The sequence below is a fragment of the Vombatus ursinus genome, unplaced genomic scaffold (genome assembly GCF_900497805.2).
Source record: "Vombatus ursinus unplaced genomic scaffold, bare-nosed wombat genome assembly UNPS02010548.1, whole genome shotgun sequence".
NCBI classification, from domain to species: Eukaryota; Metazoa; Chordata; class Mammalia; order Diprotodontia; family Vombatidae; genus Vombatus; species Vombatus ursinus.
The window spans coordinates 12,148,622-12,165,403 of NW_020950326.1; the positions used below are offsets into that span (position 1 = coordinate 12,148,622).

Consider the following 16,782-nt stretch of genomic DNA (forward strand, 5'->3'; position numbering starts at 1 on the left):
CAGAGGTTTATTTGTATATTAATGTATATCAAACATAATTTGGAAATCCTTAAACTATTATAGAAATATATTATTGTGAGATTTGAGTGATATATTCCTATTTTCTACTCTCCAATATCTGTATATATGAATTAGATCTTTGTACTCTGAGCCAGCAAGGCTGTAGGACATGCCCTGTACCCCCAGGCCCTTTTTTCAAGGATAGAAATGTCACAGAAGCTATTTCTATTTTGAGAATTGCCTGGGACACCAAGAGATGTTCCACTCTGGCACAGTTTCCAAACCAATTTCAGCAAAAGCCCCTTTTCTTTAACCTACCTCCTTTTTTTCATCCATCAAACTAAATGAATGCAACTTACTATACATGTACCTCACAAGGGGGTTGTTAAGCTTAATTAAACAACTGTCCATAAAAGCAAAATGTTTCCAAAATGTTTCACAAGCATTTATTTAATGGAATTAATTTAGTCTTATTTATGTCTAGGACCACACACACACACACACACACACATACACACACACACACACACATGCATACACAAAGAGAGAGAGCTGTGACCATACATATAGTCATGTAATGAAGTATTATTTTCTTTTGACCTAGAAACTGGGGAACTTGCAGGCCAAGGAGAGAAAGAGGACCAGAACATTTTCACTCAGTAATGTTTGTATAGCTTCCTCATAGGAGTACAAATGAATGGGTCAGGGGAAAATAAACAAAAAAACAAAAACAAACTAGAAATCTGACCTTGGCACTTGAAAAGATGAGGCCTAAATACAACTGTATTTCTGTCTGTGTGCTATCATTATCTCTAATGAGAATAGACATTACAAGGACATTTCAAACTGTACTTTAGGCAATGAATTAGCTGGTAGATCCAGAACTAGACTGTTTTATTCAGATATAAAACACTGAGTGTTCATCTGCTCTTTTCAGCCAAGTTATACACCTGTTTCTCTCAAGATAAAATTCCACTCTAAGAATTCTTTAAGGGGCAGCTCGATGACACAGTGGATAGAGCATTAGGCCTAGAATCGGGAAGATATGTGTTCAAATGTGGCTTCAACACTAGTTGTATGACCCTGGGAAAATCAAATAATCCTGATTGCTTCAGTTCTTCATCTGTAAAATGAGCTGGAGAAGGAAATGGCAAACCACTCCAGTATCTTTGCCAAGAAAACTCCAAATGAGGTCATAAGGAGTAGGATGTGACTGAAACAATTGAGCAACAAAGAATTCTTTATGTAATTGCCATTGTTCCTTTCATAGCAAACCTTGAATGTTACATGTGTCTCTGTACATGTAGGGACACACATGACTTTAAAAAACACATCTAAATTCCAAACCAGAAAGTTTTGTGAAAGTGCCATTGTTTTTTACTGCTATATTATCTAGTGTGAAAGACTAACCAGTGATATCAGGAATCAGAAACTTTATCATTTTCGACTGACTTGACCAATAACTAATACTACTTCAATTTCTGTCACTTAGAGATTAACACTAAAAATTAATAAATATTGATGTCAATGTGGATAAGCCTACAATGAATAACAGTGCTATATCTTGGAAAAATAATTTCATCTCTCTTGGTCTCATTTTCCCATTTGCAAAATGAATGATAAGAACATAGCATTTGTATACTACATTAAGTTTTACAAAACAGTTTAAACATGTTCTCTCATTTGAACCTCAAAACAATCTTATGGCATAGCTGTTAATATTATCCCAATTTTTACAGATAAGGAAACAGACTGAGAGAAGTTATGAGAAGTTATATTGCCTAGAGAGTTAAATAGCTAGGAAGTCTCTGAGGCAAGATTTGAATTCAGGTTTTCTTGCTGTAATATTGACCACTTTACTCACAGACTCACCCAGCTACCCCAATGTCTATTGAATGGGATGATGTCCACATTCCTTATGTTTCTAAAATTTATTTCCATTACTCTTTTTGTTCTTTTTCTTCTGGTTTTCCCCTCACCTGGGCCAAAGGTGTTTTGGCTATTCAAGAAGTCCAAGAAAAGTCTTGATTTATATTTCACGTATACACAGCCATTAAGCATTTTAGTAGTATAATAGTTCTAGAGCTGGAAAAGTCTACCCCCCTATAGATGAAGAGACTTAGGCTGTGAGAGATGAAGTGACTAATGTCACAGAGGTAGAAAGTTGATGAACCAGGATTCAAACTCATATCCCAAGATTCCAATTCAGTGTTTTTTCTCACTAGGCCATGTTGCGTGCTTGAGTTAATAAATATTCATTTAATATATTACTATTAATATATTAATATTAATATATTAATATTCATTATAGTGAAGTACAAATAATGACAAAAATGCAATATCTATCGTTTGTTAGCTCAATTCAACAAACAATTATTAAATGCTTTCTATATTTAGATCATTGGACTAAGTGCTGTGGTAGATATAAGACAGCTAAATTTTATTATGGCTAGATTGCCAGGAAGACCTGAGTTCAAATACTGACTAAGATACCTACTATCAGTGTCACCAGTGTGACTTCACCTCTCCCATATTCAATTTCTTCAACTGTAAAAAGGTAAATAATAATAATAACAGCAACTACCTCACAGGTTTCTTGTTAGGATCATATAAGATGCTCTATATAAAAGTGCTTTTCAAAACGAGAAACTACATATGCTAGCTATTAACTATTTTCATTATTATCATTATTACTGGGGGTGAAATTCCTCAGATACAATAGGGTCCCATCATTCATGTTATTCACAGTCTAGTTTGTACAAAAGGCAGATATCCAGATAGATATAATAGACCCTTTCACATGATAAATTCAGTAGAGAGATAGAAAACAGTAACAAAAAAGTAGGTCAGTGTGAGAAGATCATTCCTAGCAAAGAATTTATGGAGAAGATGGCATTTGGTTTGGGCCTTAAAGTACATACAGAAATCCAGTAGATAGAAGGAGAGAGAAAAGATTTTCTAGACATAAGAAATAGCATGAAGAAAGTCAGACAGATAGAAGAAGGCTATGCTATAGACCAGGGGTGGGGAACCTGCCTCTTTAAGGCCACATGTGGCCTTTTGACCGAGTCCAAGTTTTACAGAACAAATCCTTTTATTAAGAGGATTTGTTCTGTGAAGTTTGGATTCGGTCAAAAGGCTGCACTTGAGAACCTAGAAGGCCACATGTGGCCTCGTGTCCCCAGGCTCCCCACCTCTGCAGACATTTCTGTATGGTAAGACATTATTTGTTTGAAGAACACCTCATGTGTATCACATACTTATAAGAACTTCTCTTTGTTTGAAGCTATTAACTCAATTTGGCTAGAGCATTGTGGTCTGCTTTCAATCTCATCTCACCTATGAAACTTCACCTAACTACTCTAGCCCGTGCTGAGTTCTATATTTCTTTAACAAACAATAGCAGTTATGCCTCAAATGGGTTAATTTCACCTTCCCAGCTATGATATAAGTGTATTTTATACTTCTTTCTTATGTTTCTCATTGACTAGCATCATTCTAGTCATGGAGTTTGTGCTCAGAAAATGTTTATTAATTGATTTAAAGAACTCAGACACCCTTCATATAAGCTGTCATTTTTCTACCTTGCTTGAACAGTATGACCTGGGAACACTATTTTATTAACGATTATAGCTCACCAGCTACTCTAGGTTTCGGACTGATGGAATAAGATTATTGCGTTAAACAAAAGAAGATTAAATGCAGATAAAGTTATTAATGTCATAGAAAGTGGCTGGACCAATCTACAATCAATGTGCACTGAAAACAAACAAATAAACAAAAAAACCCACTTCTCTCCCACTTCCTGTGTTTCCCCTTTAGCGATCTATGAGCAATCATGTGAAGCCTACCGGCACAAGGGAAACACATCTGGCTTCTTCCACATTGATTCAGATGGCAGTGGGCCCCTAGAGCCACTCTACGTTTACTGCAATATAACAGGTAAGGTTCTATCATTTTCATTCATATTTAACAGATTCTCTAAATAACATACACCAGAAAGCATTTCTTTTTGAAGCATAGAATTTTAGAAAAAAAAATTTTTAAGATTTTAAAAAAAGAGTATAACAATACTCTTAATAACAGGTTATTATTATGGAGGGAATAAAAAGAATGTGAAAATCTTGATTTATTTTCAAAAAAGGATGATTGTTAATTGTCTAGTACTACTCCTAAAACTTTTTGACCTTGTTAATTATGTTTTAGCCTAGAATTTAAAAAAAATCTATCATGTAAGTGATTAAAATCAATATTTCTTATATCTTTAGAGTGTAGAACATCATTATAACATAGACCATCATCAAATGGACTTACATATTTATCTAGTCATGTTATCAATAATAAAACATTTAACATTGTCATTATTGTGGTATCTTCTATCAGTATTATAGAAATATCATAGTGAAACTAAAAGAACATTGAATTCAGTCTGGAAACCTAATTCTGTCACAGATCACCTATATGATCAAGAGGTCATGGGAGTTTTCACTTTACAGTCTCCATATTTGACAACCCTTCCCATACTCATACCACCTGAACTGTGATTGCATAACACACACACACACACACACACACACACACACACACATACACACACACACATTACTACTACTACTACTACTACTACTACCACCACCACCACCACCCACAACCATAACAAGAAGAAGAAGAAGACTAGGCTAGGGAATCTCATTTTTTTATTGATTAGCATGAATTATAGGCAGTATGATACAGTCAATAGGAGGCTGGGTTTGAAATCAGGAAGATTTGAATTCAAATTCTACCTTTGAAACTAACTAAACATGTGAACCTGGCTAAGTCTTTTAGCTTTTAAGTAAATCAAGCAGGTCCCTTAGCCTTCTCTATTAATCAGTCAAATAAGTATGAATTAAGCATCTTCTTTGCACTAAGTGATAGGTGGGAAAGATGAACCCCACCACAATAAAATCATATTTGCCTCCACAGTGCTGGACTTCTAATTCCAAAACAACTCAGTTAATGTAAAATAAAAGCTCAATCTAATTTATCTTTTCCTTAATGAAACATCTGTTGGGTTAAAAGTAAGTTTTAAATTAAGATGCAGAAACTTAACACTGTTTTAAAAACATAAGAGCTAGTAAAAAGGTTTTAGTTTCATATTATGTGAACTTTTATGTGAACACAACTTCATGTTGTGAAGTTACCTGGTGAAATGAAAAGATAACTGGCTGTGGTATAAAAAGAAATCTGATTTTGAGATCCAGCTCCAATAAAACTTAGTACATGGGTGATTGTGACCAAATCTTTTCATCTTTTGGGGCACTAGTTAGCACATATATAAAAGACAGATGATGCTTCTCAATTTTTGTTCTGAGGCAATTGTTTTTAAACAAATGGCTGGCGGGAAATGATGTCATCATCATCATCATCATCATCATTTGTAGTGGTATTAAGTAGTAGATATGTAGTAGTAGTGGTAGTAGTGGTAGTGGTGGTAGTAGTAGCAGCAGTAGCAGCAGCAGCAGCAGTAGTAGTAGTAGTAGTAGAAGCAGCAGTAGCAGCAACAACAGTTAAGTAGTAGTAATGTGGAAAATAAAGGAAAGAGATGAAGAAGGGAAAAGAAAGAGAAGGAGGGAAGGAGAAAAGAGATAAAAAGATAAAATAACTAGAAAGAACTAGAAAGGGAGAAATAAGGAGAAGACAGTTAAAAAAGAAGAAGAGGAGAAAGGGCTCTGAAACCTCTGAACTGTTAGATTTTCTGGTCATACGTGATATTCCCTTTGGGGGGGAGTTTTATAGAATTATCCTTATTATACTTTCCATGTAACATGCTTATTAGTTGATTTCCTTAACTCTTCAATGACACTATATGGGTAAAACTTGAGAAACTGCATTTGAATGTTCTCCATGCATTAAGGAGGTGATGAGAGAAATTATGTTTGACTATAGCTATAGTAATATTTCCTAGGACACTTTTTGCTTGGATGAAGTCAAATAGGTTAAATTTATAAAATGGATGCAGGTTCCCTGTGCCATAAATGGGGTATAAACATTCTGTAGTTTTCACGAGTATAGCATTCTTTTTCTAAAGTCATCACCCACATTCATAAAAAATTTATTTTGTTCTCCTGAATGCACAAGTCCAAGGTCTTCCTTCTCTCAGAAACCTTAACACACTATGGAAGTGTTATTTCTTCTTCTTATCATCATCATTATTGCTGCTGTTATTGTCTACTGTTACTTTCGTGTCATGGGATTTACTAAGTTCATCCAAAACATAAATGCATTAAATAAAACTTTCAGCACCTAGGATGGGATTTTGTCAGCAGTAAATGCTGGTTGACCTACAATATGATATTGTCCCTTTGCATTTCCATAGCATTTCATTATTCTAAAATGCACTAGTGTCAATTAAACCTTACACCATCCCCACCATATAACTGGAAAATATATTATTATCTTCCTCTCACTGATGGGGAAGATTCGGGTTATATCAACAACTTGCCCAAGGACAGTGAAAGCATCATTAATGGTCTTGGAGATAGAAAAAAAGTAGGTTCCGTTTAAGGGAAACAGCTACTAATGAATGACAATTGGATTAATAGCAAATAAAGGACTGAGAAATCAATGACTGGGAAAAGTGAACAGGTCTGCCTTGGTGAACTTGTGGAAACTGCAGGTCATGAGGTTCAGCTACAAAGAGATAAATGCCAGAAGAAATCTCCAAATGTAATACAGTGTAGGATGTTTTACATTTTAGACAGTAAAGTCCACTACATTTAGCCACTGGACCTCTTTCAGCTCCACAGTTAGCATGTATTCTAAGCTAGTCAGGTGGAATTAGTTAAGAGCAGCCCTCTAGCATCCGGAATAAAATGGGCATGTGTCAGAAATCATGACAGATAAACTCCTGAATCTGGAAAAGCATGAACACTAGAGCTAGTGAACAGACAACACCAAAGTTTAGTTCTCATCCTAAGAGAGACACTGTATGCATTTTGCCCTATTTTGTACTGGCTCTTCTAAAGCCCTGGGATCATAGGTGGTAAACATAGAAAGAGGAAGCCTAGACACTTATAGGTAAAACTTTTTCCTGATTGGTATAAGGGCAAACAGATCACTGAGAGGCCTTAGGAGTCTTTCAGTGTGTTTTGACACATAAATACATTATAGAGGAGTCAGACTACTGTCTGACTCTATTCCTTCCTGTGCTTAGCACAGTCTAAGAGACCTGGATATGTTTTCAAATAAAATTAATAATAACTATAATATATTATTTATAATACAGTAAGTATAATTAATAACTAATGAATGATAATAATTTATAATTTAATTTTTAAAAATATACTTTATATTTGCTAAAGTCTACAAAATGATATTATTGGAACTATACATTAAGATTATATATAATAGATTATTATAGCTGAAGAGATTTTTGAGATCGTCAATCCTGTCATTTTATAAATGAATAAAATGAAACCCAGCTAAGTAAAAGGCATCCTGGCATAGTGCCTAGAACACTAGATTGGAATCAGATTACCTGGGTTCAAATACAAGTACTGCCACTTACTGCCTATATGACTTTGGTCAAATAAATTATCTTTTCTGGAGTTCAATTTTCTCACCTATGGATAGAGGGGGCAGCTAGGTGGTACCATGAATAGAGTGTTAGGCCTTGAGTCAAGAATACTTGTCTTCATGAGTTCAAATTCTGCCTCAGATGCCTAAAAGTTGGGAGACCCTGGGCAAGTCACTTAAACCTGTTTATCTCCGTTCCTCATCTGTAAAATGATCTGGAGAAGGAAATGGCAAAGCGCTCCAGTATCTCTGCCAAGAAAACGCCAAATGGTGGCATGAAGAATCAAACATGAACCACAAGAACAAAAATAGAGGGCTGTAATAGATAATCATTGTGATTCATACTAACTCTAAATCCTAGGAGCCTGTTATATGGTTTGATTCTTGTCTCTTCTATTTACTAGACTGTGATTTTTAATATCACATATGCTTTAGTTTCCCCATAAGTAAAATATGAAGCTAAAACTATGTGTTAGACACTGTGCTAAGGACAAAAGTGAAAATCCTATGACTTCATTAAGCTTATAATCTAGTCAGGGAAGATAAGTACGTATATTGGTGTATAGATGCAAAGTAAGTAGACATTATTTTGTAAGTGTCTGGGGAGGGGGTCACAAACAGCTATAAGGTTCTGGAAAGGCTTCATGTAGAAATTGACATTGAATAGTCAAATTTTGAAGGAAATTGGGGATTCTAACAGGGAAAAAATGTTTATAGGTATTGGGGAGAATCAGTACAAAAACACAGGAATGTGCCAAGTATGAGGAACAGTAAAAAGGTCAGTTTTCATTAACAGTAGTATGTATGACAGTCAGTGGTGTATAATAATTCTAGAAGGGTAGATTTTGGTCAGGTTGTGAAAGTCTTTAAATAGCAGAGAAGTTTACATAGGAGACCACTGGAATTTATTGAGGTGGGGGGAGTGATATGATCAGATTTGTGCTTTAGAAAAAAAATCACTGTCTGGAGGATAAATTGGAATAGAAACTTGGAGCTGGTAGACCAATTAGGAATCTATTTCAGTACCATCCAGCCAAGAGGTAATGAGACCTGACCTAAGGTGGTAGCTGGGTGAGTAGAAAGAAAGGGAAAACTTAGGAAGAGGTAGGTTGGAGTTCAAATGGGGAGGGATTTGAAGTCAGACTAAGGAATGTGATCCGAGAGGAATCGGGGCATCACTGATGATTTTTCAATAGGTGAGTGACATTGACACAAGCAGGTGGTGGATGGACTCAAAAAAGGGAGAGGCTGCAAACAAAAAGAGTAATGTGGAGAATATTTTAATGGTTCAAGTGAGAGGCAATGAGAGTCTCATCTAGGATATGGTTATGTACTCATACATTTTTACAAGGTACTTTGCACAGAGAAAAAGAGAAGCTTGTGAAAGGAGAATATACATGATTTAAGAACTAATTGAATTAAAAGAGTGAGGGAGAGGCAAGAGCCAAGGATGATGCCAAGGTTAAGGATTTGAGTGAATTGAAGGATAATATTTTTAATGGAAATAAGACAGTTAGTAGGAAGGGTAAATTTAGGGAAGAAGATGATGAGTTCCATTTAAAATACATTGAATTACATAGTAAATCATTTTCCTTGGGTCTTAGTGATTTTTAAATTATTTTAAAGCTTGAAAATAATGACTTTATCTTTACCCAGGTGACAATTCTAAGGAGATTTTACATTGCAGATTTTATCATCAAATTTTAATAAGCCTAATTATGGTTGTTTGGTCATTTATTTCTTTTAATCTGTATGTGTGTGGTGAATAAATAGATATTGTATAATGTTGGCTCCTGCCAACTATTTAGAGTGAGAAAAGGTACATTTGAAACCTGAGTCCAATGAACTTCATATTGAAATGATATGTGGTTTATTAATAAACATAATACTTAATTTATAAAGAGCTATATGCATGATATGTATTATTAATATTGTTGTTGTTATTATTATATTTAATGATAATCAACTTTAATATAGACCTCTATACCTACATATACAGCTTAAAAATATTGAAGATATTTAAAATGTTAATGAGTCAGTTAAACTATTAACAATATGTGCATTTAAAGATGGAACATTTTGCTGCTGTCTTTGCCTGAGGAATTTTCCCCCCGTAATTATTTTCATTACGTGTAAATCTAAAAATATGTATCACAGTTACTGGCATAAAAGTAGCTCATGCTTTAATTAGAACTATGAAGCAGAGAAATTAAAAAGTGTCTGTGTTGGGTGGGGAAGGTATATACATGGACACAAAGAAATGATAATATACTCACATAAAGAAATAGCAGAAACTAACCCTGACCTGAATGTCAATGTGATCTATAATCTAAGGCTTGTCTCCACACCATGTGTTTAAGAGAAAGGAGTGTGATAGTATGTATCACTGGGTGTGCTGCTTTGTACTGCTTCTTTAAGAGAACATTAAACAAGTTAGCCTATAACCTGAAAAGACAGAAGAATCATAGAATTGTGAAGTTTTCAAGCTGGAATGAACTTTAGCTAGTTTATTCCCCTCATTTGTCAACCAGAAGAAGTTGTGGTCCAAAGATGGACAAGGACATGTATATACATATATATATATATACATATATATATATAAATACACACATATGTATGTGTATGTGTATATGTATATGTATATGTGTGTATATATGTATATTTGCATGTATATGTGTGTGTATATGTATATTTGTATGTATATGTGTGTGTATAAGTATGTATGTACGTGTGGCATAGTGGATAAAGTACTGAAATTAGGAAGACCTGAGTTTGAATGCTGCCTCAGATACTCATCTCTGTGGCCTTGAGGAAGTCATATAGACTCTGCCTCACTTTCCTTTTTTGTAAAATGGGGATATTAATAGTTTTTAACTCCCAGGGTGATAAGGATACAATGAGGTGATATTTAAAGTGATTTCTAAACCTTAAAGTGCTATATACATGCTTAAATGCTAGTTATTTTGTATCAATCTACTAAGTGGAATAGCTGAAACTAGAACCTAAGTCCCCAGGCTTCTAGTCCAGACCTCTTTCCCAGTCTCATGTTGCTTTTCTATATGGATCTAAGATCATAAAAGGGCCCCAGACACCACGCTCTTATGTTATAGGCCTAGGAAAATTAAGTGACTTGCCTAATATTATGAATTTTAATCTTCAGATTTGTTGGTCAGTTATTTTCCAGTCACGTCCCACTCTTTGTGACTCCATTTGGGGATTTATTAAGCTATTAAGTATCTGAGGCTGGATTTGAACTCAGGGCTTCTTGACTCCAGGCCACTGTGCCACCTAGCTATCCTTTAATTTTCAGAAGGAATTAAACACAAGTCATCTGATTAGAAACAGTGCTATTTCTCCTATGTTACATTGATGCCCAAACCACTCTACCTGTCTAAATATATATGTCTGGTAATTTTGATTTTTCTCGGTATTCATGCTATTTGATAATAGCCACGTAGTCAACAATTAGGTTGTGCTAGGTTTCTTCCTACAAGTTTCTGGAACTATATGAAACCCTTGGAGACTAGAGCTGATAGGTGTTTAAGCATGTGGCAACATATGAAAGTCAATATGTTATTCTGGCAAACTGATTGGAACGAATGTCAAGCCCTGATTCTAGTCCAAGTTATGTTTCTTAAATAGTGTCTGACCTTGGGCAAATCAATGAAATTCTATGCACCTTATTATTTTTTTTTTCCTTTGTGAAATAAACAAGATGATCTCTAAGGTCCTTCCCAACTCTATGATTTAATCAAGAATAGTTTTAAATACAGAAAGTGAGGTAGAAGGAAGACTTAAAAAAAAAACAACACAAAACTTCTGAAGTGTTGAAGTATCAGTTATAAATGTGATTTACTTTCATTAAAAAAGAACCTGAAGGGAACCAAGTTGTTAGATCTGTGAGTCTTGATTCCATATTCTGGGAAAGATCAAGAACTACATTACCAAAGAATGACTGAACCCTTAAAATTGGGGGGCGGGAGAAAACTGTTGTGTACAAGGCAACATATTTCTGCAAGGGAAAGTCATACTTAAATGATGTGCTGAAATTCCTTGAGAATAGTAAATAGACATGAGGATGAATGAGGATGTAGATGAAATATAGTTTTTTCTAAAAATCCTTGGCAGCATTCTGTAAGGATATAGTCATTCTAGAAGGTGGTTGGGGGTGGGAGTTGGAGAGACATTTTAATTTTGTTCTGGATTATAGACAATAAGTAGGTAGCTGTGGAGCTGCAAAATAAAAAGCAGAGGATTTTTTGGGTATCACTAATACTAGGCCCATTCTTATTTCAAAATGGAGGAAGAAGTATATAGTATAATCTCTAAGCTTGTGGATAGCCCTAATGGTGATAGGCGATGATATGGGGAAATGTAGAGACACACAATTTGAAGCAAATAATTTGAATTGTGTGTATAAAATGAAAGATTTCGAGAGATTGATAAGAATTCTGGGAATACACCAATCATAGGAAACTTAGATTGACAGTTAGAAATGGCCTTAAAAGCCATTTAGTCTAACTCCCTTATTTTATCGCTGAAGAGGGAAGGCCTGAATATGATAAAGGACTTACTCAAGATCACACAGATAGTAAGTAGCAAAGATAAAATTTGAGGCCAGGCATTTTGACTACCAATCCAGTATACCATTGTAAGAATTACTGTAGCTTCTTCCTTAATGATAGCAATGGGGGGGGGGATGCTGCTCCACTAAAAAACTGAGAAAATAATAATGTTCATAAACAAGGAAAACAAATGCACCTACTTTTATAAGAATCATATCTTAAGAATTTATTGATATAAAAATGTATCTACTGTGATATGGATATAGATATGGATAAGGATATTGGTCTGCATAGGGAAAGAGATAGGGATAAGAAAAGGGGTAGGAACAGGGATAGAGACAAGACTTGTGATTTCTCTGATATCTAGAACTCCCAGATGAAGATAATCCCCACCCCCATCCCAACTCTACCAATAAAGGCAGGTACCTTCTCTGCAATTTATAATCTTAGGGAGATATCTAGCATTAGGAAGTCAGTCAGTCAGTCAATAAATATTTGTTAAGAACTTATACGTTAGGCACTGAAGCCCTGGAAATAGAAAGAAATAGAAAAGACAGTATATGTTCTCAAGGAGCTCATATTCTAATGAGTTAAGTGGCTTGTTCAATGTCACATAATTAATATGTCAGAGGATGTATACTGTATCATTCTCAATGCTGAAACCTGAGACGCTATATTGAAATTCGTTCTTCTCGAGCTTTGGCATACCCTACCAACTAAATAGGCTTTATGTATAAATGCATATCTGTCACTTCATCCATCACTCAGGTTGTTGCTTGGGTGGGTTTGGAAAGGCTTATCACTAGTTTGGCCACAGTGTGAGGATTTTTTTCTGTTCATAACTCACTGTTGTTGTTGTTGAGTCATTGTAGTTGTGTTCAGCTCTTGATGACCCCATTTGGGATTTTCTTGGCAAAGATACTGGAGTGGTTTGCCATTTCCTTCTCCGGCTCATTTTACAGATTAGGAAACTGAGGCAAACAGGGTTAAGTGATTTGGCCAGGGTCACACAGCTAGGATAAATGTCTGAGGCCAGATTTGAATTCAGCTTCCTGACTCCTCTAGCTGTGTGACCCTGTAGACTACTCTAGTACCTTTTCCAAGAAAACCCCAAATTGGGTCAGGAGGAGTAAGGCAACTGAAAATGACTGAACAAAAACAACAACTTCCTGATTTCAGACCCAGTGCTCTGTCCACTTAGTCATCTAGCTGCCCTTCTACTAAGGTGCAAAGAGTTAGGACTTCAAGCCCTTCTGTTAAGTATTTACAACACCTTCAGGGTTTAGCTCCATCGGTCTTTCCAGGCTCATTATACAGTGCTCTTCCTTGCATACATTGCTACAGGCAAACTGGTCAACTTGATGCTTCCCATATGCAAGATTCCATTTCACTAATCCTTGCCTTTGCCAAGACAGCCCCTCAAGCTTGCAATGCTCTCCCTATTCATGCCTACCGTTTGGAACCCTGGTTCCATTACAAGTCCCAAATCAAAGGAAACCTCCTATAGGTCTTATACTAATCTCCCCAATTGTTGTTAGTACCCCGCCCACTGAAAATGCTTTGGGTTTATTTTGATTTTTTTCCAGAGGAGGAAGTGGAGTCTGTACCTGTGACTTCATCAGTGTAAGGAATTCCCATTCAGGAAATTCACTCTACCAAAGTAGATCAGCAACTATTCTGCAGTTGATAGTTTCAGAGTTGTTTGTTTGATTGTTTATTTGTTTGTTGTTATTTTTAGTGGGAGGAGGAAGCATTGAGATGCTAAGTAACTTTTTCAGGGACATGTAGCCAGTATGTGTTGGGATGGGACTTAACCACGGTTCCAAATATTGTAATATATATCTTTATATAGAGATATGTATGTGTGTATACATTTATATATGTGTGTGTGTATATATCTCTCTGTGTATCTGACTCTCTGTCTCTGTCTCTTATTTGCTTATTTGTGTGTACATTGTTTTCCGTTGAGAAGAGCAACAATTTCATTTTTTGTCTCTGTAACTCATTTCCTGGTAGAGTACTTGGCAAATATGAGGTACTTAGCAAAAGTTTACCAAATGGAATTTCACTGAATTACAATATTTGGGTCCAAGGAGTTGGCATGCCATTGAAATCACAGATCTTTTATATTACTGAGATACTGAAATTAAAAAAAAAAGATCCAGAGAACTAAACTAAATTGATGAAAAAGAATGGGATACTACATTATCAGGGCAGACTTAAAAAAAAACACAAAGAAACAAAATATTCTTTTACACTGAAATGATCAAAATCTATAAAAGAATGGATAAACTAAAATTTAATTGTTCACAAAGTAACAACACACTACCATAAAGGAGATTTCTTTTTAAGTTGACCAAAGTAAGTTTAGGACAAAGAAAGTACACTTCACAAAATCAGCTATTCTACTTTTGAAACTCATTATTCCAATTGGCAAGTAATATATGTTGACTGAAAATGATGTCAGCTAATTGATAAGTGACAGAGCCCTCTGTGATCATTTAGTAAAACTAGGTTATGATATCATTTACATTTTTATTAGAGAACTAAATGGGCATCTGGACTAGTGAATTGGTGGGCTGAATTTAGCCTTGTCTATTAATTTAGCCTTGGTCTATGACCTCAGCCTTGTCATATGAGAGATTAAAAACTGATGTGCCCTGGAGTTGCATTAAGGAAGACATAAGTTCTAGGAATAAAGATGTGATAATCTCACTGTATTATGACCTAATTAAATTACATTGAGATGTTGTATTCAGTCCTGGGTGCTACAGTTTAGGAAGAGTTTTGATAAACTAGCAAACATCCAGGGAAGGGAAATAGGTTGGTTAATTGAATTCATGCCATATGAGAAATGTTTAGGGAACTGACAGGAAAAAATGATGGGAGAAATAAAATTTAAGGGAGACATTACAGCAGTCTTGAGAGACTTGGAGTACTCTCATAAGCAGGAGGGATTAGACTTGTCCTGACTAGCCCACAGAGGAAAGCATCAGGTACAGCGGATGGACATTTCAAAGATGCAACTTTAAGTATGATGCAAGGAAAATCTTCCCTTATAATTAAAGCCATTGAAATGTTGAATAGGATGCCTTAGAAAGCCATGGGTTTCTCCTTAAAGAAAAGTTTCAAGCATAATTTAGGTGACCATTTATCAGTTTTATTTCAGAATTCATTTCCCTCCACAATCCCATACCCTCCAACTTTGAAATTCTGTGATTCTGTAACAACAGTAACAGCAGCTTACATACTCCATTTCACTTGCCTTTGCTAGGCTAGCCCTTCAAGCTTAGAATGTTCTCCATATTCATGCCCACCTTTTGGAACTAACTCATGGCTCCATTCAAATATCAGATCAAGGGGAACCTCCTACAAGTCTTTTACTAATCCCCCCAGTTGTTGTTAGTACCCTACCCATTGAAAATAACTTTATGTTTTTACGGTTTACAAAACATTGAGCCTATCACAAGAAGGTAGTATCTCTTTTGAGCCTGTCACAATCCTGTGTAGAAGGTAGTAAAGAAAAAAGAAGTTATTCCCTTTTTAAAGATAAGGAAACTAAAATTATCATAGTTAGGCACCTTAGTCAAAGTTCCATGACTTACAACATTGGCAGAGGTAAGATTCAAACCAGGTCTTTAGACTCAAAGTCAAATATTCTTTCTATACTACTATGCTGTTTTGGGTCTAACTGATCACATTTCTTCTATCCCTCTGATTGAGTTGAGATTTCTATAGAAATGATTAACCCTGGCTAGGTCTCTTAAGTTAGGGAATTTTTGTTGTTGTTCGATCATTTCAGTCATGTGCAACTCTTCATGACCTCATTTGGTGTTTTCTTGGCAAAGATATTAGAATGGTTTCCCATTTCCTTCTCCATAAGTTAGGGATAAGGAGAATTAAAAAGTAAAAAGAGATGGTAAAATATAAATAAAGGTAGTATAATGTAGTGGATTGAGAACTGGCATACATACATTACATGTATGTGAGGAAAACCTGTGTTCAAATCCTGCCTTGGCTGCATGTTGGAGGTATGACCATGGGCAAATCATTTAAACTTTCAGTGTTACTGACCAGAAGTGACAAACTCAAATACCAATGGGAGGGGGGACTCATTAAACCATACATATGGATCCCAATGGGCCACATATCAATTTAGAAAATCACATGTTAATATTATCTAAGTTTTGTTGTATTTTTTCTTTATTTTGCTAAATATTTCCCAATTACATTTTAATCTGTTTCCCATGGCACTCAGGAGGATTCTGGGTTGTGTGCTGCCCCAGGACTTTATGTTTGACACCTCTGATTTAGACAACTTCTCCTCACCCAGAGTTCTCTCTGAACAAAACAAACAAAGGAGATGCATAAACGTGGAAGAGATGAAGAAATGAAAAATCCCTTGTAACAGGATAAACCTTGTAAATGGATTGGAGTTTTTTCTTAAAACAAGCTCTTTCTCCCTCTATTTCCTCTCCTTCCATATTTAATATGTTCTGAACATAGAAGAGTGTCCATTGTTGCCAGAGTGATGTATGCTAACAGTACCTGGCCACCTATGATTCTATACTTTTTTCTTCTGTTGTTAATAGAGTGTGGGGAAAATAAAATACTTACCTTACATGAAGACAACTTCAGATTGAAGTCTGAAAGGTCCTTT

The 16,782-nt window shown here is 35.4% G+C and overlaps 1 protein-coding gene across 1 annotated transcript in view; it reads left to right on the forward strand.

The window, feature by feature from the left end:
• The window catches only part of CNTNAP5 (contactin associated protein like 5), an 880,169-nt gene that overhangs the window by 519,644 nt on the left and 343,743 nt on the right, over positions 1-16,782 (forward strand). The window contains exon 12 of the mRNA XM_027854715.1: positions 3,823-3,942. Coding sequence (XP_027710516.1) covers positions 3,823-3,942 — 120 coding nt within the window. The remainder of the gene's footprint in view (positions 1-3,822; positions 3,943-16,782) is intronic.